General features: G+C 36.2%; 1 protein-coding gene across 2 annotated transcripts in view; it reads right to left on the bottom strand.

The window, feature by feature from the left end:
- Positions 1-25,375, bottom strand: part of crhr1 (corticotropin releasing hormone receptor 1) — a 136,334-nt gene that overhangs the window by 44,358 nt on the left and 66,601 nt on the right. Inside the window, exons 1-2 of one of the 2 annotated variants that reach the window (XM_082184078.1) lie at positions 22,382-22,559; positions 17,327-17,412 (exon numbers count right to left, since the gene is read on the bottom strand). In XM_082184078.1, coding sequence (XP_082040204.1) covers positions 17,327-17,412; positions 22,382-22,454 — 159 coding nt within the window. In that variant the 5' untranslated portion in view covers positions 22,455-22,559. Of the gene's footprint in view, positions 1-17,326; positions 17,413-22,381; positions 22,560-25,375 lie in introns of those variants that run through there. The other variant, XM_082184077.1, reaches the window with a different exon arrangement.

The raw sequence follows: 25,375 nt of genomic DNA, 5'->3' as shown, positions 1-25,375 counted from the left end.
TATTGATAAAATACGCATTAAATAACTTAACATCACACAGACTGACCATTAACCTAATCCATAATCAATGGCCTTGCACATCACATTCCACCGCTCTGCTTGACACTAATGATAACAGCATCTAACCAGCAACTGTTTCCAACTCTTATGAATAGTTTGCTCTGTGATGAGTGAGGCAGATGTTCATGGTTTCCACTATCATGATGATTGCCAACCTGACATAATTCCTTTAATTAAGCGATTAGCTTTGGCTCAGTCAAATGGATTGCTTGCTTATAGCACAACAACTCACATGAAGCTGAAGTTTATGCCTATGCATATGCCTATGTTAATCCTAACATGTTATGTTTTTGGACAAAATCATATCAAAAGCCTGGCCAAATGATTCCAGGAAGCATATGTTGATCACGTAACACTCAGGTTAGTGTGTGTGAGCATATAGGCATCATGTGCTTTTCCATCATGGGCCCAGCACCTTTCCTTTCTCTTGCCCCTGACTGTGTCCTCCTGGTGCAAAAATCTGTCGCTGAATTCCTGTGGTCGTCACAGGACAGGCCTGTGATGCAAACCCCCACTGGTCACTGCAGACCCGGCGGACCACTGAGACCAGAGGACCAGACTGTCCAAGCAGGTGGAGGAAAGGCAATTCTGGAATCAAGTGCCTACGAAATCTATAAGGCTCATGAACTAGCCAGCTAGCACAATTTAACCCAGAAGACATTGCTCAGACGGCAAATCAATCAGAAACAGCAAGAGCGGATGTGCTTATTGCTTTAGGGATGAGGTAATACTTTGGAGAATTTGGAGAACAATGAATACATTTATTTGCTCAACATAACATAGCAGTCCCCCAAAGAGGCATTAAAAATATTACTTTTTTATACATTACTTTTAATGCATAAATACGTCACCCAGATGTCTGCCAAAGCATGCATCATCTAAAAAGCATTATGATCAATTTTAAAAGGTGTGTGTGTGTGTGTGTGTGTAAAAACATCTGATAACAATTTAAAGGGATAGTTTACATCCCCAAAAAATCTCAATCTCAATTTACGTATCCTCATGTTCCAACACCTTCATACGAAAACACAAACACAGATATTTTGAAGAGTGTTTGCCACTGTTTTGGCCATACAATGTAAGTAAATGGGGTCAACAACAGTGGATACCCACCCGACAAAAAAAATTATACTTGTATTCTTGTATGTTCTAAATAAAAGAAGATAGGTTTGGAATGTCATAAGGCTGCGTAAATGATGACAACATTTTCATTTTGGGGCGGACTAACCATTTAAAAATAACGGATTCACATTTGCACAAATACCATTTAAAATTTGGGGTTTGGTATAATTTTTTATATATTTCTGTTATATTTTCAACAATTTTAAGCTCACCAAAACTGCATTTATTTGATTAAATATACAGTAAAACTATTTCAATATATGCCATACTTCAGTCTTCAGTGTCACATGATCTCTCAATCATTCCAATATGTTAATTGTGTGCAAAAAAACAAAACATTTCTAATGATCAATATTTAAAACAGTTGCAATGTTTTGTTTGTTGTATTTTTTTGAGCCTGTGATGCATTTTATTTTCCGGATTCTTTGATAAATTGAAAGCTCAAAAGAACAGCATTTATTTGAAATATAAATCTTTTGTAATATTATAAATGTCTTTACTGTCACTTATGATCAACTTGGCAACTATTTCAACTTAATAAATCCGTTTAGAAATCATTTGGATGGTTAAATAACCTGTTCTGGTGAGAATGGTGACTTTCCCCGCACCCCCCAGTGTTCCCCGGCGGAAAACCAACCTTGCAACATGGGGACTAACGTCCCGGTAAGTTGGAAATAGGAAGTCTCGTGAGAAGCGATAACGAGCGAGAAACACGAACTGCTTTACGGCAATTCAATAAACATATATATAATATATAATATATAAATATATAAATTTAGTGCTGCATATATATAACCCCCCGAAAAAAAAAAAAAAGACAAAATAAAAAACAGAATGACCCCAAACTGAACATTAGTGTATATTCTGAAATGTCACAAAAAAGTCACAAAAAAAAAAAAAAAAAAAAAAAAAAAATATATATATATATATATATATATATATACACAGTTCTTTTAACTGTATAAAATAATATTAAAATAATAATATATAACATGCAGGATATACCTATATATATATATATATACAAATGAAAATGAACATATCAAAGTCATCAAAGGTCCAGGAAACAGGTCCAACTCCCACCCTAAACTTACTGCATTGGTTGAGCCAATGACATTACGTCCGGCCCATTCAGGCTGTTCAAACGAAAACATTACAATTCTGTTGGGTGCTGTTCTGAAATTACACACTCTACCTTTAAACTTTCCCTTTCAACTGTCAGACTAAAGGACTTTAAGAACCCTCCACGTTTTCAATGATTTGGGCATTAGTAGGGGTTCACACTCTCCCCGTCTGATGCCACTTCTTTTAACTAAATCCTGAGAGAAGGGCTTTTCAAAGCAGCCTCTCCTGATCCCTGCATTGTATCAAGCTTGCCCTATTTTAAGAGGAGGCTCGGCGCACCAACACACCCGTGGCATGCTCACCAATACAGCGCAAGATGTTCCCCCTCGGGATGCTGCTGTCTCCAGGCTAGACTACGAGTCGTCTATAGCCAGATGGATTCACAGGCCATGAGCCTATGGGAGCGCTTGCACTCACATTCAGGATTTTACTGTCATTTTGTGTTTTTATAATACAAAGTCTCCTGCAGGCTTTTGGAAAAATTTATACTTCACTAAATACATGAAATGCTTCCTAAAAGTGGGGCGTTCTCTGTGGATGCAAGCTGGGAAGGGGCAGACTACATTCTTGCATTAGCACCCTATCTCTTACAGACCCCGCAGGGAGCTTGTAGGCAATGGGAGACGCATTGTCGATGCCCTCTTGTTGCACTTTCCTCTGTAGAGTGCTTTCTTGTGTTGAGAGAGCATGGGGGTTTAGCAATCTTAGCACCAATGCAGCCTGAAAAATACTTTAGGCAGTTAAAAAGAGGAAACAGTCTTTTAGAGATGTCTTGGCTCTTTAACTTCTGTCTATACATGACTACAACTACAGATGGAAACTTCATCAGTAATATTTAAAATAGTGTCAAATTTCTGAAAATAAATTTGCTTTTGAAAACATTTCCAGTACAAAATCCACAGGAAATTCAACTATTAGCTGGAAATGTCAACATTTCCTCTGGGAAAAAGCGCATACGGTGAGACTAACAAGAATTTTAGGACACTTAAACATGCCCGAATGGCATTACTGTCACGTTCAGTTCAGTTTAGTTTTGTTCATGGACTTTCAGTGTGTTTTCTTTTGTCACATGTTACTTTGTTTTTTACCGTATCAATTCGAGCCTGAGTCCTCATCCCTTGGACGTGCATGCACAATGGATTTGCTTTCGCACCGCAGAAAACAGCATCTTCTCAACATGTCGAACCAAACTTTTCAGGCCTCACCTACAACTACATTGTTTGAGGGAGGGTCAAAGGAGACATTGTTTGCTGGCAGCCAACGGAGACCATTGGCTGGCATAATGCATATTTGATACAAAGCTACGTAGGTTTGTGCAAAAAGTAAGACTGGACTTGTTTCAGGCAGTTCAGAATCTGTTCTTTCTTTTGTGAGACAATATCTCCATTTATCATGGATTTTGATCTTTGAAACTTTGCAGATCTTTTACATTCACAAACAGCTAAAAACACACACGAAAGGCGACATCCCAAAAAAAAAAGAAAAAAAAAAGAAAAAGCATAACAGGACCACTTTAGAATTATTAATGTACTTCACACTAAGAGTCTTTGTTTTAAAAACTGTCCACTGAAATGGTTTTGTAATGCAAAATGATTCTTCTATGATGAAACACCCTGTTGGAACCTTTATTTTTAAGAGTGTACTGTAACTTCTCAAACCAGCAGGTATAACTTACACAGTCCACAGGAAACAAATCAGCTATTGCTCCACTCCTGATCTTCTGCATGTTTCTGTCTCATAACCCGGTGGTTTGAGGGCAATTGCTCGTTGAGGTTTAGCACTATCAAATCTAATATCGTCCCCTATGATCTCCTTTCTGCTACATGGAGTATTTCACAACATTAGTTCAGTTTTTTTTTTTTTACATTTTATTTTATTTTATTATCAATAAAGAGGGCGGGAGAGGTGGGGGAATGGAAATTGGATTTTATTATGGGAAATATGATTTATTTAGTAATAATGGCAATCTGTGAAAAAAAAAAAAAAAAAGTTAAACTTTAGATGAAAGAGCTCAAAATCTTGTGGCTCATTGAACATCTGAAGGTAATGATTAAATTGTGCAATTGGATTAAGAGCATCTTTAGACATGAGGGCCTCAGAGAGCCTGAACCGGTCACTGGCCTTCATTAACTTGTTGCACTCTGCCTGTGGTGATTCCTTTAGTGTTTCAGATTGCGATCATATTATTTCTGAGACATTGGATTGCTATGTGCTGCTTCTGTGATTCAGTTTGTATATTTTTGGCTCATAGTTAAATTACTTTTTACTGCTTAAATCAATCCCCAGACCATCTCTGGCTATTACAAACTTAGTTTTCAAAAAATATGTTTTGAATCTTTTAGAGGGGAAGACACAACCTTTATTTCAGAAAGTCCGGGAAAGGTTACACAGAAAAGTGAGAAAGAGAGAGAGAGAGAGAGAGAGAGAGAGAGAGAGAGAGAGAGAGAGAGAGAGAGAGAGAGAGAGAGAGAGAGAGAGAGAGAGAGAGAGAATATCATTTGAATGAAATTCAAATACTGTAATTTGAACCAAATAGAGGATGAGAAAAACTTTATATGGAAGCATACCACTACAAGGGGAATATTTTTCCACAATTTGCAGCACTAACTTTTTCATTAGTAAATGAAAAATGAAATTTACTAATTTCAATGATTATTACAATTATATGCTTTAAAGAATATAGAATGCAAAGTATAGCAAACAAATACAATGGATTAACCATTTTGTATGGAGTGTAAGGTACTGTATATACATATTTTTCAGCTTGTTTGGCTGCTATGCCATCCTCGGAGAGGTTAAAATGGTTAATCCATTGTATTTGTTTGCTATACTTTGCATTCTATATTCTTTAAAGCATATAATTGTAATAATCATTGTAATTTATAATTAATATTAGAATAGATATATTATCTGTTGCTTTTGTATTATCGACTGTTCCTCTTCTGTTTTGTTTTTTCCCCTAATATTATTTTGGTGGTGTAATTTTATTCTGTATTTACATATGAAGACCTCCGATACAAAAGCCTCTAAAAGCCACCTATGTCAAAAACGAAATATTAATAATATTGAGTGAATGCACTCCGAACATAGTATACGTTCATCAAATACTTTCACTTCAAACTCACTAAATCCCAGCCTCAGCCCATGTCGGTTAGGTAGAAACCTATACATAGGAGCCTGATAAAAATGTTAATATTAAAGAAAAACGTTTGCATCTGAAGTCTTCATATGCTTTGGCAATACTATATTCCAAATGTCATGGCAATAAAGCAACTTGAACTAAAATATCTTGGCTATCTTCAGTTTTTGATACTTGAAAAACAGATGAGCAATAAACTATTCTAGTAATAAATTCCTTTAAATTTTGAATAATGGTGATCGTCAAAAGTGGAAGAAGGACTGGTTCCCTGAATATTAAATCAAAATGTACCATGTCATAACATACTGACAATTACTGGATGTTTCTTCAACTATGTGCACTTTAGTCCGGTGGATAAAAATAAAAACGCCATTAACATTTCAAACCCACTCGTTTATATAATGTGTCTACTAACACTGACAATCAGCTTACATTCTGTCATTTTTTTCCCACCTGAACAATCATGAACAAAGGCTATATCTATCATCCATTTTGTGGTGGAAATATTTTTTAAATAAAATGTCCGGCTCCTTTGTTTGACAATGTCTAACTTTTTACACAGCATGTTATATATCTTAAATGCACATAAAAAATATATATATATATTTTCATGCTTTTTGTATAAACTGTGCACACAGCCTCACACACCCCGAAGGGCACGCACGCAGAGAGAAAGAAAGGGAGGTGTGTTTCAGACACCGCTCAAACACCAAATTGATTCCTCTTTCGCGTTTACTTGCACTTGAACGGACACACATACACAAAAATATGTCAAAATACCAGTCTCGACAACTATTCTCTCGGTTATGTCTAGTGGTCGAACGATATATCGCCAAGGCCGATATATCGGCCGATATTTGCCATTTTTAAAATATCGGCATCGGCCGATAAGTTTTTCTGATTGGCCGATGTGTTGGAAGCGGGAATTTTTTTTTGACGGCACTCCGGACTTTTATTTTGACGGGTGACGCTGAGAACACCAGCGCCTGAGAAGAGAACAGCAGCGCCTGATCACACAGCGCTCACTCACATTCTCAGTCTCATTAGTTTACGATCTCTGTCAGTCATATTTAATACTTTGTTAGACAGAACTGGTAAGCAAAGAAAGTAAATGGTAAGCGAAAAAGTAAAGCGTTTGCTTTTATATTATTTGTAACAGAAAAGGCAAACAATCAGGCTAAAATATTTTCTCATTTACCGTCAACATTCAACAAATGCGCATCTACATCATTTAAACAAATCTCTGAATATCTAATAAACATTTAATTTCACAAACCTTGCAGATTTAATCGAATCCAGCTGTGATATCTTGTGAAGTGTGCATTTGTAGCCTGCATAAACGTGTTACTGCGAGTGACGGAAGTGCGAAGTGAGTGAATGCAAACAGAAGATCAGCCTCACAGGAGACACATAAAAAAACTTTAAATCCTTCATTTTAAAATATGCTGTGCTGTATCCAGTTGCCCACTGTGTCATATTCATATCGTTTTCACTGTCGGCTGTATGTAAAATTAGCGTTACCTTGTCTTTATTTGAAAAACTATGATTACCATTGCGCATGAAATTACCAGATTACCGAGTGCCCTGTTACAGTGTTTACTTCCTTTTTATTCACATATTCATATATTTATTCACATATTCAACAATTACTTTATTTGTGAAAAAAAAAACTGTAATAGGACTGGAGATTCAAGAAGTTGCCATCTAAAGTATAATTTATAAAATATTGATTATATTAAAAATAAAGTATATATATATATGCTTTCTAAGATATCGGCATCGGCCATCAAAAAAACAATATCGGTCGACCACTAGTTATGTCATAAGTGAACAGTTGAGAAAGAAACCGGATGGGTGTCAGTATATTCGGGCCGTGCATTCAGTCTTAAAGTGACAGCAGCCTACTGTTGTCTCTGTCATAAATGTTAATAAATAAATTAAAACTTCATGTTTTTGGGGTGTTCGGTGTGTTGACAATTTGGGTAAAAAAATATGTAATTCATTTTCATACAATAACTATTGAAAATCTGTATTTAAAATGTGGAAAAATAATATTTTATGATGGATCTACTGTCAAAAGTAAACATTATGGACATAATTATAAAAATGTGTATGCAAACCAGTCCATTCTGCTTGAATTCCATGACAGCTGCCACACTGCAGCGTCTCTCAGTCTTTTCTTTTCAGCCTTGAGTGGAGCGATTGTAGATTTTCAACCTGCCTGGAGGAGCACCAAGGAGTCACCACATGTTCGCCTATGTGAGCGAACTTATTAATTATTAAATCAACAATCCCGCAGGAAACAGATGGCACAGATAGCGGGCAGCTAACGTACGTCTGCCTGGTATTTTGTGTGTGATACAGTAGGTAAGTGGGTGGTTTTAGACTACCTAGGATCTGTCACATGTCCCAGCGGCACCTTGTGCCAGTTGGCTTGCATGCAGAATTGTGTGTATCACATAAATATCACTAGAGAGGATAATTGCAATAGCTTTTTATTTGTTTTAATTGTTTTCAAATCCAAACAAAATAGTTTTTTTTTTTTTTTTTTTTTTTTTTTAAAGGCATCATCACCTGCTAAAAAGCCATCATTACCTCGGGTTTAACTACTTCTTTTTTTTTTTTTTTTTTTTTTTTTTACGAAACACTGCTGTGTTTATTTTAATGCACTCTCAATTTGCATCAAGAGACCTGAATGAATACCTCCCGCTGTGGTTTGCTTCTACAGCACACAGTTCACGGATCAACACTAAACTATAATGGATGGTGGTGCTAAAAACATACTTTAACACAAACAAGCCCCATTTATTAAATGTCAAGTCAGATTCTTTCAGAATGTTTCTGAAAATATGTTTCAGCTGTTTTTACTGGGCTGTCAATTGATTAAAAGATTAAATTATATTATATGCTGATTAATTAAATACATTCATTGCAATTAATCACATATATCAATATTTGCTGATAAAAGCCTGTAAATTATGCATTATTGTGGCAAAAAAAGTAACTCGTTGAATAGACATTTCAAAAAGTAGCTTCAGAAGTTTTTAATAATTGTTTGTACTAAATTAATAGCGTAAACTGACACTCCTGGTATACATTTTCACTGGATTTCACAAAGTAATTTAACATCACACTTTGCACCCACAATGCATAGTAATATACTTGGCCTTATGGTGCAGCTAATGTTGAACCACTGGCTTAATATATTTTCTCATGGTAAAGTGAGTTTTGTTAATTGACAAGGAGATGTGTTCTGTGAAAGTCGCTTTTGCAAATCATATGCTGATTTTGAACAAATCTGACTTGATAAACTCTGCTGCTTTCCTGAGAGCAGACGGTCTCTCTCGGTGAGCTTCACTGCCTTCTGTTTCTGATTCTAATTTAATTTGAATTTGAATGTGAATGGCATTACCATCAGTGTTCATTCTGTTTTTAATCTTTTTTTTTTTCATCCTGCTAAAACATGATTCTTAAATAGTTGCCAAGTGATGCCAAAGACTTTGCAACAACAGTTTGCTGAGGGTGACCAGGCAACAGCTTGCGTCTTGAAGTACTCTTCAAAGACCACAATAGACAGACACAATTACAGAAGAGCAGGGGGAGCTGGAAAGCATTTACATCTACAATAAGCCAAATGACAATCGAAGTACAATCATTAATTTAGCTCTTCTGATAGCCACATTTAAAATATTCTTCAGCAAGGACATACTCCACTTCCATTTGTCCTGCAGTGCCAGGCCCAAATGCCAGGCGGGTCCACTGGGGACTCTGTCTTAGGGCAGAAAGGCTAAAAAAAAGATTTAAAGGCTGCCGTTCCTCTGCCGTTCCTCTTTTAGGCTAAGATACCAAAGCCCTGGTAACCCTGCTTTACTTGATAACCAGACATTTTTTGCACTCCTTTCCTCTTACAGACAATGTGCACAAAGTTATGCCTTAAGATGGCAAGAAAAGAAACTGCAAGGAAATATAATAATTTAATAATTGTGACGAGCAGGGCGAAGCAAATGCACCATGTGAGTCACACAGGTCTCAAGTCTCATGAAGGAGCTCCAGAAGGGTATAAGAAGGAGGAACGGAAATAGAAGACAAGGACTTTATGTTGGTGTTTTATTTTGTTTATGTGGCAGTCGCTTACTTTCGTTTTGCTGTTTATGTTTATTTTGTCATTAAAGTTAAGTTTGTCGTTTGCTGTTGCATGCTGTCACACTATGTGGGGAAAGATGTCACAATGAAACCGTGCCACCAAATAGGATATTATAGTTTTAGTTTTTTTAATGAAGGGCATCAAGAAAATTGTGAAAGGCAAAAATATCGAAGTATTACTTTGGCAAACCAAAATAATTATAGTGTCAATTGTACATTGGATGAATGATTTCTCTTGTCGCCAGCCCTGTGTGAACAAAGGCTGGTTAATGCCTACACTGAAAACATTTTTATGTTGACTTTACTTAATTTTATTATGTCAAGGGGTTGCATGAAATAAATTTATCTAAATCCAGATATATTTTTTAAGTTGAGTGTACTTATATTTTGTAAATTGGTTGTACTTATATTTTATAAGTAATTTCAGATTAATTAAATTCATAATTTTAGCTAAACTATTTTGAGTTGAATTTACAATTTTTTTTCAATAATCAGCCTATGAATCCCAACAATGGTGACAATTATAAAGCATGTTGCAGTGCATTCTGTGTGCCACCAATCAAAACTCATTCATGGCTCCCATCATGCATTGCTGCATGAATAAATAATGAGCTTATGATCAGAGGCGATCTGTTTGTCACCATTGCTGAGATTCATACGCTAATTCTTGATGTCTGTGTGTGCCTACATAAAAATAAAATGTTGAAGTTTTTTTTATTGATTTGATCATTTGGATTTCATTGAAAAGGCTAAAAATATTATACTGTACAAGGCCAGTGCTGCTATAATTAATGAAGTAAACCTAACTCAGAAATTGGGCTCTATATGAATTCAATGGTTCAGGTCAAATGATTGTGAAATAATGATTAAGTTAAATCACAACCAACACCATCAGATCACCTTTTCTATTTGTTCATCTGGCTGTTGTAACTCAGGTACAACACTGAGGAGCCAGAATGAACGTTTTTATGACGTCTTTTTTTGACGTGTTCTGCACGTCCGATATAGACGTTCATGGAACCTTCGTACAAGGTTATAACTAGTTCAGATGTGGCCATTGTGGACATATTTCAACGTCATTTATGGTCTCATTTAGTAGTGATGTATGTCTTGAGACCGGTCTTGGTCTCGAGACCGGTCTCGAGACCACTTTTACGTGGTCTCGGTCTTGTCATGGCCTTGACGGTCTTTGGTCTTGGTCTTGTCTTGGTCTCGGACCTCTCGGTCTTGTCTAGGTCTCGCTGTCTCAGACCGACATAGTGGTCGGGGAATTTAGCAATACAATACTACAATATCCACGACGACACAACGTTCGATAATGCAACATTATTATCCACAACGGAACGGATTGAAGTGCGCGTCCGAGTGAAAGTGCGGCGTGTGCGCGAGCCACACCAGAAAACACTTTATCCGCGCCACTGATCGCAGCGGCAACGAGCACTTTGATCACTTGATTTAAAAAACACATATCAGTGACATGATGGGTTTTATCTTCATTAAGGAGATTGTGGGTAACTGCACAACTGACAGATGACTTTGAGCGCACCGCCAACGGTGTGTGTGTGTGTGTGTGTGTGTGTGTAACCATAGCGACAAAACTACCAACTTTCGGATCCTGCACTTCAGCCTATAATTTCGTTTTTAAAAATTGAATTATGTATTTAAAAGTTGCAGAATGGATTAATTTGGAGACTCCGAAATCGGCAGAGATAGGCAGGCATTTGCTTAGATGAATTTGTGACTTTGATGGATGTGTGTGTGTGTGTGTGTGTGTGTGTGTGTGTGTGTGTGTGTGTGTGTGTGTGTGTGTGTGTGTGTGTGTGTGTGTGTTGTTTGATTACAGTATTGTATTTAAGATGGTGTTAGACTAAATAAATGGTCTTTTAAATATCATATGCATATCTCCGTTGTGTTGACTAAACATTAGGCCTAATCCAAGTTTACAATTGTGTATCTTTAATTTGATTTTACGATTTCATCTACACATTAAGTATAATTTCAATTGGTTACATATTTCTCATTCTTTAGACAGTTGTTGGAGGAGCAAGATTGTGTTGGAGGTGTTTGATGTTTTGTCAGATGAACCAGTCAGTACCAGTCATGTCAGTCCTCAACAGTACACAAAAGTTAAGGGAGTCTCAATCCTCTAATAGTGCAGTAACAGCCGTCATGCAATTGCTACACATAGTTGATCTCACCCAGTCTGCAAAAACATTTACAGTGAGATCACAGTCACACACATGACATGGTCTGTCTCTGTATTGTTCTGTAGTTGAAGTAATACCATCTAATATGTATTGAATGTAAACTGCGGCTGAACCCTAGAATGCTGCTATTCTTGAATTCATACAAGTTTCTTAGCTTCAACACTGTTTTTTTCCCCCTCCGGTCTCGACTTGGTCTCGGTCTTGGTCTCGACTTGGTCTTGGTCTTGACTTGGTCTGTCTTGGTCTTGGTCTTGTCTTGGTCTCGATACCCTCTGGTCTTGGTAGTGTCTTGGTCTCGGTTTAGGCGGTCTTGACTACAAGTCTATCATTTAGACATAATTACTTTGACTACTGCTGTCAGATGATCTTAGTGAGAATTAACAGAGGTTTAGATGTTGATATTTGTTTAATTTGAAGTGTCACCATTGTGGTGATTAGTGTTTGCTTTAGTTGGGCTCTTGGTCCCCGTTCCTTTTACTTTAACTTTTATTTGACTGCTTTAACTGTGTGTTTGTAAAACACAATTGTTGTGACAGAGAAAGCCAATAATAAGTAAGATGAGCTGTTTTCAGCTTATTGATGATGAAATCATCACAAAAAAAGCATCTAATGTTGTCAGATGCTTTGGCATTCATAACATCCAACCTTGCGGAACTGCGATATTGGTTTCAAAAGCATTAAAATTATCACTTATTTGAAGGTGTATAAAAAGCATGTGCACATGATGTTTTGAACAAGTGTATCATGTAAACACACAGACATCAAGATTTTGCATATGATTCACAACAACGGTGACAATCAAAACAAAAAAGCTTGGGAATTAAGGATGAGTTTTGTACTATGAAAGCTACCCATCATGCATTGCAGCAATTGTCACCATTGTTGTGAATCATATGCAAAATCTTGATGTCTGTGTGTTTACATGATACACTTGTTCAAAACATCATGTGCACATGCTTTTTATACACCTTCAAATAAGTGATAATTTTAATGCTTTTGAAACCAATATCGCAGTTCCGCAAGGTTGGATGTTATGAATGCCAAAGCATCTGACAACATTAGATGCTTTTTTGTTATGATTTCATCATCAATAAGCTGAAAACAGCTGATTTTATGGTGACACAATGGTGACACTTCAAATTAAACAAATATCAACATCTAAACCTCTGTTAATTCTCACTATAAGATCATCTGACAGCAATAGTCAAAGTAATTATGTCTAAATGAGACCATAAATGACGTTGAAATATGTCCACAATGGCCACATCTGAACTAGTTATAACCTTGTACGAAGGTTCCATGAACGTCTATATCGGACGTGCAGAACACGTAAAAAAAAGACGTCATAAAAACGTTCATTCTGGCTCCTCAGTGGACGTCTTTTCAACGTCCGACTTTTGTGACAAAGACGTTGAAAAGACGTCTTTTGGACATCATTTTGCTTAGTGGGTCAGGTGTCTTCAGTGTTGGCAATACAAAATAAAGAGTTCTTAATTAATCTTTGACGTCTGTCTGTTATTCAGATATTTTTGTTTAAACATTTTTAAATGGTTAACTTTTAAGGAATTGATTTGATTAATTATTACTCAATTCTAATGTGTTAAATTTAATTAATAATATTGCTTGTAATCTGCACAATTTTATTGAGTAGATATAGCGTATTCATTTTACAGTGTAAATTAAATTAAACTTATTTTCTTCTAATTACTTTTAATTCAATGAAATTAACTTGTTTTAAACAAGGGCAGTGAATTTGAAAATTAATAATAAAAAATAAGTAGGATTAAATGACACATTAAAATCAGTGAAATTAACCAGATAAAAACATGTAACATTTACAAGGGGTCAGAATCATTTTTTTTCAGTGTAGTTAAATTACATTTAAACCCAATGTGGCAATACAAATTTGAGATATATATTGCTTGTGACAACTGCTGTGCTTATTTTAATGCACTCTCATTTTGCATCAAGAGACATGAATGAATACCTCACGCTGTGGTTTGCTTCTACATCACACAGCTCATGGATCAACACTAAATTATAATGGATGGTGTTGCTAAAAACATACTTTAACACAAACAAGCCCCATTTATTAAAACTCTACATCGCAGAGAATCTGTCAAGCCAGATTCTTTCAGAATGTTTCTGAAAATATGTTTCAGCTGTTTTTACTGGGTTGTCAATTGATTAAAATCTTAAATTATATAATATGCTGATAAATTAAATACATTAATTGCAATTAATCACATATCAATATTTGCAGGGGAAAAAAAGCCTGTAAATGATGCATTTTTGTGGCAAAAATAACTTCGAAAAGTGATAAACGGCCTCAGTCTCCTCTATTTTTAATATGATTTATAATATATACATATCTTATTAAAGAAATACAATTACTGGTAAGACCAGACACAGATTTTAACCTACTCTGCAACTCCTGCATGACCATCACAGTATCCAACTTGCCTGGATCAAGAGTAGCTACTAACTAGGCTACTAAACAAAGCCTCCAGCAGATCACATGCTAACAGCATGACACGATTAAGAGGCTCTCTTCTTGTTTTAAATATAATGGGGCTCTCTTCTAGTTTTAAATACAATACATATGAATTCCAACAGTACTCTCAGTAGTGAAGATAAAAATCTCTAGCTAAAAAAACAGCATCTAGTGGTCATCACATGCTCCAGTAAGCCACTAGCTGTGGTGAAAGCCCTCCCTTGCTGTCTAAATATAAATGTGAGCATTATCCTTGCTAGCCCACTCCTCCGTCCGACTTGGGACGATTGGATGAGCGATTTCTCTTTTCGCCAGCCCTGTGTGAACAAAGGCTTAGCATGCCTGGTTAAATTGCTTCCTTTGAGGAAAGATAAAAGCCCATACATTATTAACCCCCCCACCCCACCCCATGTTACTTCTGTTACACCAAAGGACAGCTAATGAATCTTGTAGACATGCAGTATCAATGTCTCTGTCTAACAGCCATGCCTGTGTTTCAGAGAGATTCACCTGCAAATATGTTCAAATAAACTACACTTGGTGGATGCTCTATACTAAATGTCAAAATAATACCATTAATCGAGATTTAGGAAGGAGGACTGATATATATAGGCTTCTAAAGGCTTTAGAATTTTTATGAAATATGTATTCAATTTGTAAGAAAATTTATGTAAATTCTAAAAATAAATTCTAGAAGCCAAAAAGCCAGTTATGAGTGCATTTGCTATTTATATCCAAGAATCCAACTAACTTTGCCAACCAGCATCTAGCTGGGACATTTGAAACACATAAAACAGCATAAAGATAAGCCGCAAATAAAAAGCAAACCATGTCTGTCTATGAAGGTCGGATGACAGTCTTGCTAAAGATTCCAAGTGACAACTCTCAACAAGAATGCATTGACTCTATTGAGCAGTCTTTGGAGACTTAGCTTCCTGAATGAAGAACGCTAAATGCCTCAGTTTCTCCTGAAAACATGACAAGTGTCATTATTTCAATAACACTACTTTAACCTTCACATTACATTAGATTCACAAAGTCTAAAGGTAGTAAAAATGGGAACTAACTGATCCAGAGCGCAAAGAAAAGTAACCTTCAGCAAAGCTTTTTGCATTGGTTTGTATGTATGGAGTCTAAGGCCACAAGTGAAAATGCTTCACACTTCACACAATATTAACTCTTATTTAATAGAATAATTTTTACTTCAAACTATTTAATGAGTAGTATGTGCTTCTATGCAAAGCAAGAACATCTGACCTCTTGCACAAAGAGGTTCACGTGGATTTTTTTTCCATCTTTATCCAAATCCTTCAACTAAAAACCATTAAAACCTTATAGAGTGATGGGATGATTATGTTTGAAGGCCAAAACCCAGAAACAATTTAGCATTTTAACACTTCCGGTTTCATCATCCTAAAGTCAATGGGTTGCATGGGCTGTTGGTTAAATGCTTGAAATAAGGTCCATGGTGAACACAAGCTCATGACATTTTCAGATTTTATGTAAAGGTGGGTGCTGGGTGCACACTGTGCAGTTTTGGCCACGATTTGACCGTCTGAGACAAAGGTTAAGATGTTCACCGACAGCCGATTAATGACCGTTGCGATAAAATTTGACCTCGGACGAAATTCTGGCAGTGTCAGAAGATTTGACTCACAGTCCTGCAGTGTGACTTCTCCTACGACGACCGTCGAATCGTCTTCGTTTTTCAAGACAAGCCGTGACCAAAATTAACGCTAGAGATTTCTTTGTAGCAACCATTTCAATCCTGCGTGTAATGCAGCTCACTGTGAACGAACGTGTCATTGATTGATGATGTAAAACTCCGGACAAGTTTTCTTGTGTGCGTGCGTGCGTCCGTTTTTAACGCGTCTTGACTGTCGTACAGTCTGACATTAATGACAACTGAGATCTTACAGTGTGACATGGATTATAGCGATGATCATGTTCATACAGTCTGACAGAGCAACAATTGCAAATGACTATTATAAATCGCAGTGTGCACCCGGCTTAAGGGATAATCCATGGCTATCTGTGCATTGAACAATTTTAATGCACAACATTGAAGGCCACCCAAACCACCCAACGCAATGTGTGGGTTATCCCGCTAATACCATTGTCATTTCCCAGCATTGACAACTTAAAGCTGTTATTGATGTTTGCAGCACAATATTTGTCCGGAAGGGTAAAATTTACAGTTATTTTTGTCAATTACGGCTCATTAGATCTAGCATTCTGTCTGCTTTGAATCAGATCACAGAGATAAAGTAGTGCGTAAGATTACATTTATTTGAATTAATTAATTGAATTAAAGCGTGTGTGAATTACCTGCGTCTGTTCAGCATCTATCTCCATTAACAAAAAAAGGAGTGAGTTTAATTACTTCAAAACCAGCAATGTTACACCCTCTTTGCTGAGAAATATAATGTGGCAATTCAGTAGCGAAGCAATTGTATTAATAAAAGTCTCGGGCAGCGCTGATAAGTTCCTGTGCTCCTGAATGTTTCTGTATGGGCAGCACAATCTCCGCTCTCTGTGTGCGGTTGACATATGTGTGTGCACGCTTCAATGAAAACAGTGCATTAAAACAGAACGATGATAAAACTGACTTGGAACTAACTATCAAAATCAAGTATTCAGACAGACCATGCATGTATAATCAACTATATAAAATACCCTTGTGTGATAAAAAAAAAAAAAAATAAAAAAAAAAAAGAAGCTTTTACTTGTCTTGTAAAAGTGTCTAAACAGAGGTTTTTGGAGACATTAAATGTTATCAGCTGAACAGGTAAACTCATCTAGTTTACCTCATCTAGTTTACTAGTTTACCATAAAACTAGTTTGCTTTCTCAAAGACTGAAAGTGTTGTTATAAACTTAGTGACAGTGACGTCGAAGCCATGCGACCGTGGTGTAGTTCGTTTATAGCCTACGTTTAGCTTTTGACTTCTGCCGATTATATTTACACTTCAAACTCAAAGTTGTGTTCATTTGTGAAGATTATCACAATGTATAATGTGTATGTGGAACCACATACCTCCTCGTTGAGGATTTCCTGACATTGGGTGTAGTTTCCTTTCTTTGCCCAGGTGCCATTAGCCAGACATTCTCTGTACACATTATCTGGGGGGGAAAATACATATATCACACTGGTTATTGACCAATCCCCAACATATTTATTTATTTCTAAGGCAGAAAATGTAACTAGTTTATATAATGTTTATTCTGAACATCTGCGGACAGATCTGTCACTTCTTCATTGCATGACGTAATTCATTACACAATTAAAAAAATATGCAATATGACCTAAAACACTATTAATAGGGCTTCAATCAATATTTGATCTCAAAGTGCACATAGGTTTGATCTTAGCATGGATATCTGTTTAACCTGGACTTTGTGGTAAAATCTCTCACATAAAACTGATCTACAAATTCCAAACCCTCTACTACACCCCATACTGTGCAGCGACATGAAGTATAACATAATATTGAAAGACATCAAACATCTTTTGCTCAATTATAGTTTACAAACATCTTCTGAAACATAAACCGTCTGTGGTAAAAATCAGTCATGGGTGCAGGCATGTATGGATGAAAAAAGTGATTTTAGGTTTCATTTCCCATTTCCATTTCAGTGGATTCCCATTTCACTGTGGTACATTTCCTCTAAGGCTTATATTGTGCTTTGAACAGCTTTTGTTAGATCTGGTGAAAGTTTTCAAAATCCCATAAAATAGGTTGAAATTCAACAACATGAGAATCTGGGGCACAGAGAATCCGAGCACTCCAGAACTCTGCTGACAGAAATGTTGAAATACAGAGGAGCTGTGAGCATTTTATCCAAAGACACTTATATTACACTCCTGCAGGAACATCCAAGCATCTCACTCTACAGTATTAAGGTTGGAAATGGGGTTAGTATTTAGAGATACACCAAAAATTTGCCGGCCGAAAATGGCATTTTCGTTTTTTGTCCAAAAGAGAAAAAAGGCCGAAAATATATGCTGCCTCGCTCGCTCAGTGTTTAGCGCTCAGGTTTCACTCTCGCCCAGCTTTGTTTTGTAACTTTGCGAGCGACTCTGCTTCCAAAGATGCACAGCATTGCGTTTTTTTCAGTTGAGACACCTAATACGTAATATCCGCGAAAGTGTTACTAGTATCTAATTTCACACATACCTTTTTTGTTTCTGTGTTGATTCTATATTAAAATGTCTATACTAAAATAAAATGTAATGTATTTTCTCTGGCTCTTGTTTTAAATAAATTTTTTTCCGTTATTATGCTTGTTGTTGTCATCTGTTGACGTTGTACAAGCAGAATGTGGCGGTTGGTCGGTGTGGTATTAGTCCCGCCCCTCCTCCACTGTGATTGGACAGTTGGGTAAAAAGTGACAAGTGATGAGCGCTGCGTTTCACCCAAAGTTGAACATTATTCAACTCTCGACGACCAGCAAAAAAAGCCGAGCACTCAGCGCTTCAGTGTGAAAAAGACGTTCAGCACCTCGTTACGCTCATGGCGTTTTAAAAACGCGGCGTTCCCATTGAAAAAACACGCCAGCCGCGTGAAAAAAAGTTTTAGTGGACACACGGCCTAAGGCTAATAAATCTTATAAGATTTTCAAAATGTGAGACCACAAACATGACGATAAGAAATCATAGATGAATCATAAGACACAGATTCTAACAGATCAGTGTTCACTAACAGATTCCATTCACAAACAAGCAAAATCTCTCACTTCAAACATGACTTTAAAGTAAACAAACATGGTGGACGACCGGCAAGAAGAAATGGAGCTTAAGAACTGCTTTTTACAGAAAAGATTTAGATGAAGTCATGGAGACGGTATGAACATGGACTTTACATTTTTCCGCGCGAGCTGGAGGTGGGTCTTCCGTCAGCTCGCTTTCTGATTGGGTTTTGTTTCGTTTCACGTGATAATCTCCAGAGCATGTGCACGTTTGTCCTTGGGGTTCCCACATATTTCTGATTGTAAATATTAAACAGGTTGTTCTTCCAAGCAGATTCAGTCACTCTTAACACACCTCACACCACAGGAAAATCTGATAAGATAATCTGTAGAACCATCAAGATAATTGGGAATTTACCTAGGATTACCTATGATTTAATACTGATTTAGAATATATATATATATATATATATATATATATATATATATATATATATATATATATATATATATATATATATATATACCGTATATGTATATATATATATATATTTTTTTTTTTTTTTGCAGTGCATTGCAGTGTAGACACATATTTAAACATTCAGACCTTGTAGAATACTTTAACGATGCATCTAAATATTCATTTCTTTTTAACTATCTGAGAGTGCACAAAGGCTTTTAGCTATTATGAGAGCCATCCACCATTTTGAAAAAAAAGAAAAAACCTTTGTCACAGAGTCTTCTGTCTCATACTTTATTATAGTTTCCATGGGAACTGCTGCAACTGTTGCAACTTTGTCAATTTGTGCGGGTATGTAGAGCAAAGATTCAAGTCGAGGTGATGCTGCAAGATGATTAGAGCCCTGATTGTCCTATGGGCGCAGCATCAGCACCCATCATAACAAGACGCAATTATGGGAATGATATCAGCAAGAGATGACCATCCATCATGGAGCTGTGACAGTAGAGGTCAATGGAATTTAAAGGACATGGCTATTTTCTCGCAAACCATGCAGGCAGGAGACACACTTTGCACACTTTATCTATCTATCTAAACTGTCACTCACCATTTCTCTGGTCAGCTGCAAACTATTTAGTCAACATCTTACAAGCATCCTCCTAAACCAATCAGACATATCTGTCTCTCGAGTTGACTGGCAATGAAATTGACCATGTGCAAAGTCACTATTGCGTCTAATAAAATGATAGCCTGCTTCTCAAGTGTCCGACACTGATATAAAAATTGCTCACAGTCACAATAACTCACAGACATGGTGCTGATTCAGCTCGATTGTGTCCCTGGTCAAATTAACAAAAAATTTGCTCATCTCTGATGTAGCAGTTTATAAATTACATTTAGAAATGTATTTTGTTACCTTCACACCAAAAATAAATAAATAATAATAAATAGAAAAGTTTGAATCACCACCAGTATTTTCCTGTGATTCAAAGTTCATAACTGTTTTGTCTCCTGGGAAAAAATTTAATACTAACATAAACAAGTAGTAAATAAGCCAATGGTAATTTGAAGCACCTTGTGAAACTTCTGATGCAACTCAAAACTTTAACTTAAAAATAGCTGAAGATCCCAGAGAGAGCCTTGAAATAGTGACTCAAACTCACTTACAGGTAAAAAAAAAAAGAAGTGAACTCAGCCCAAACACTTACTGCAGGGAAGGAAACACTCTTTCCATTACTCTCTAACTAACTTCCTCTCGTCTTTGCCTTTTGCTCATGGCAATATTGATTGAGCATCTGAAGGTGAATGGCAGCTCCATAGATCACACAAGCCAACAAGGCACAGAGGAATCACTACACTGTGAGTCATCTGCCTCCTGTAAACCTCCACATCCAGCCTGTCTGAGCAACCACACAATTGCCTGAAGCAGATCTGATGGTGTGACGAGACAAATAGACGGTTGTCAGTGCTTTCTCAGCTGGCACAGCCATCTTTTTGATGATAGTGAACGTCACTGGAAAACAATTCAGTATTGTGACATTATTTAAAGTGTGCCAAAATATTTGTTAAACAGTTGCTGTGCGATTATGATGAAGGGCAAAGAGGGGTGAAAATTCTATTGTACTACTTTTGTATGTAGCATGGAATCTTTTCTGACATGCAGCACTCTAAAAATGTAGGGTTTTTATGAGCATGGTAAATTATGAATATTATGAAATACCACAATCAATAAAACAAATCAATACTATTCAGCAAAGATGCATCAAGCTGATCTAAAGTGACAGTAAAGGCATTTAGAACAATATATATGTATATATATATATATATATATATATATATATATATATATATATATATATATATATATATATATATATATATATTTTTTTTTTTACAAAAACTGTTTTATTAACATAATAATAAGAAATGTTTCTTGAGCAGCAAATCAGCATATTATGATTTCTGAAGGATCATGTGACATTGAAGACTCGAGTAATGATTCAGCATATTTACATATAAATTACACAATTAAATTACATATTTTCAAATAGAAAACAGTTATTTTAAATTGTCATAATATTTCACAATATTACGATTTTTGTGTACCTATGATAAAAATGCAGCCTCGTTGATCATAAAAGACTTCTTTCAAAAACATTTCAAATCTTACCAAACCCAAACTTTCGAGAGGTATAATCAGCCGCTTATTGTCTGTATGGGCATGAGGGCAGAGCCCCAACACAATACTCATCCAAAACATAGACCACTAAGCTGAATAAATAATAAACTGTAAATGTATTCAGCATTCTGCAACAAATATTTTTCGGATTTTCTAGACTGTTTTGCTGTAAAGTGAGCAGGACATATTCAAATGTAGTGCATGGATTTGGCAGGCATGTATTTATGATACTCAGCGAGGCAGCAGGTCTCTGAGCCCTCCCTAGCTCCACAGTGTCCCAAAAATGCCCAATGTAAATCTGTGGTGAAAAATGGAACTGCAGTATGCTCTCATAGAGAGCCATTGGGGCAGATTTCAGGCTGCCCCGCTTATTATCAAATTAGCTTGCATAAACCTCGCTCTAGCCCAAGACGATATCAGTCAGCTTCAGCTATGTGTCTGCATCAGGTCAGTAACTTTGGCATGTTTGTTGTTCCTATGTGGAGTAGCGACGCGTATCAAATTAATGAAAGTATAAACCCTTTAGTTTAAACGTGCTCGTGTGAATAGCCTTTATATAGAACTGTTGTGTTTGTTTTATGTTGAGTGCTATTCCTAAATACGTTAATCAAATTTTCTTCTTAGTTAATAGTAATTACTAGAATGTAAATATTACATTCATAATGTGTTCCTGTGTATGACGCAACAATATTCTAAAGTGTTACTCAAAAGATTACTGTGAAACAATGAAGGAATGATGACAAAAATTGCACATCGGTACGTACAGAATGTTGTCACAGCTCCATTTCTCTCACATGCTTCGCTGGTAACCCATGGAGAGCAAATGTCACTTAGCATAATGAAAAAAGCCCCTGCTCAGCTGCCACTGAACTGGCTTTCTCTACCTGTCATAAGAGCTCACTGAAACGGTGCTGAATTGCAGGCTTTGCCAAAAAAAAAAAAAAAAAAAAACGGCAATAAAAGAGTCTGTCAAGGTCAGAGAAAGACTGACAATGCCCGAAGGAAAGCAGGAAAAGTGAGACAGGAAGAGGAAGAGAGTGAGAGAGAGAGAGAGAGCGAGAGAGAGAGGGAGAGAGAGGTAGAGAGAGGGAGAGAGAGGGAGAGGGAGGAGGGATGAGGAGTTATGTCATGTCATGTAAAATCCTCCTCCCACAGTGGGAGTGTAATTAACTATCACACACTTGCCCTGAGGTGGCAACTCAGAAGTTGAAGCTTTTTCCTTCACATTTTTCCCAAGGGCCGTTATGTTCTAAAACAAGCCTTTTATACAGTAATCTATTTTTAAACTATAATTTAAATATGAGTGCACTATATAGGGAAGTAGCAAATGAAAAGTATTGTTAATTCCAAATTTGATCTAAATACTGTGAACTAAAGAAAGGTTAATTGAACCTAAGGCCTTTGCTCGGTTCAAAATCACTCATGTTTACTTTAACTAGTGAATGACACAAAGTGCACTAAAAGGGAAAGTAGTCCTAGTGAATAATAAAACATTTATAAAAATAGTATGTTCAGACTCTTATAATCCTGTATGCTAGAAAGCACTCAAACGACAAAAGATTTGCATCTTTGTCTAAAATGGTTCACTTACTCACTAATCAATATTAAGCAAAAGAAAACTGATATGTAAATCCTGTGTCCTAGAGAGTTGAAGAAACGGCTTCATCATAAACATGTGCTATTTATTGGACAAAACATTATTTAAAAAAATAACAAATAAATCCAAAAATTGTTTCCTTAGTCATTAATCACTATAAATTTAACAAAATGAATAAATTTTCAGATGCTGGTGTAAATGTGTGCTGGAGAGTTGCACTGCATAATCACAGGACAAAACATTGTTAATTTTTTTTTATAAAAAATAATTAAATACAATTTGTAACTATAAATACATATTTTGTCTCTTGTTAATTTTGTTGTTGATAATAATAAAATATAGGAGAATAAAAACAAGAATCAACACGAATCAACACATAGAATAGCATGCAATATTTTACCTTATTTTCATCCCCAATCAAACATCTCCGCATACAAAGAACACAGTCGCCGTAATCAGATCTACTTACTAGAGAGTAATTTTGGGCTGAGAGCTTGATTAAATAAAATCAGAAATAAACGAGTGGAAAAAAAACCCTGAATAGTAATTGTGTGTATTGATTTAAAATGAATAAATCAAAAACATAAAATAAATCCACACACTTAATCAAACTGCAAATACAAAGAAACGTGAGGCTGAGATTAAGTATTTTACTAAGGAATTGAACAAAATATACATTCTATTGCTTCATTTGAATAACTAAAGACAGTATATCTTGTAAATGTTTTTGTTTAGTACATGTATATTCTGCACAACTACACAACTACAATTGACACTGTCTCTATAGTTAATCTATAGCAATATACTGCACCTGCTACAGGTTTTAAACTGATTTTTATCAGCAGATGTGTAGCATTAAGGAGGCTGTGTAGTTTCTGACCCATTGATTGAACTCTATGTACTACATAAAAGACAGCATCTGTTGCTAGCTCCATATTGAATTAAAAGTTAAAAACATTGAGCGTACATGTGTGTGATTGCAAAAATGCTGGAATTTTTTTCTCTTCAAATTCAAAATGGTATTTTACTGTCCGCCATCTAAGTAATGGCAAGTAATTTCAAGATGAATAAAAAAGCATACTTTTCAAAATCTGACTAACCATTTTCTCAGCCTGTTTTTCTTATTTTCTCACTTTACTAAGACTGTATATTTTCCCGCACATATGTTCTCCAACACTACTAGATGTGATGAACCTTAAATGTTGTCAAGTCCTGTTGCTGTGCTCAAAATTATTTTGGATTTGATCATTCAATGTTAAAGTCAATTGAAATGAATGCACATTATTTTAATTACTGTGAGATTGTTAAACACAGCTGTGTCATGCTGCATGATCTTTAGAAAAGAAGACTCTTACGTAAACGCTTCAATTTTATTTCATTCTATCCAATAAGCTAAACGGTCAGCATGGCGTAGTTGGTATTGACGTCCTCGTAGCGTCAGCAACTGATGCAGCGTTGAGTTCCCTCGAAAGGGAACATCTAAGGGTTACATACGTAACCGAGACGTTTCCTGAGAAGGGAATGAGATGCTGCATTGCATTGCCATGCTTCGCGCAAGCCTGCACGTCTTCCTTTACGTGTGCCTCAGACACTGTTTTCCACAAGGATCAGCAGCTGACGCAGCATCTTGTTCCTTTCTCAGGAAACCGGTGTTACATACGGAACCCTAAGGCTTTGTGTGTGTAGTCTCAATATCTAAGTAACCAAACTTTTTTCATGTTATATGATGTTTACCATATACTGTACATTCAAAGTGTGTGTGTGTGTGTGTGTGTGTGTGTGTGTGTGTGTGTGTGTATGTGTGTGTGTGTGTGTGTGTGTGTGTGTGATTGTGTGAGAGAGAGAATTTGCAATTTGCCATTAAAGAGCACGATAAACTGTTAGAAATAATGGATGACTTTATGGGCAAAAAGCCCATTAGAGAGGTCAGGAAGATGGGCAAGTACATTTCTGACCATTCTAACATAATAATTTACAGTACTGACAGTTATACTACTCTAATCTACTGACAGAATTGACACAAAACCTCATGGTGGTGTCATTAGATATTACAAACATTATGGATTTTATGTCAGTTTGTTTGGGTAATGCAAGATAATTTTGTAATGTGATGACTACATTTCAGCACTGAGCATTTTCCATTGATTTTAAATATGTATCT

Source organism: Leuciscus leuciscus, assembly GCF_965113295.1.
Source record: "Leuciscus leuciscus genome assembly, chromosome: 1".
In the NCBI taxonomy this organism is placed as follows: domain Eukaryota; kingdom Metazoa; phylum Chordata; class Actinopteri; order Cypriniformes; family Leuciscidae; genus Leuciscus; species Leuciscus leuciscus.
This window is presented reverse-complemented; position numbering and strand designations above follow the sequence as displayed.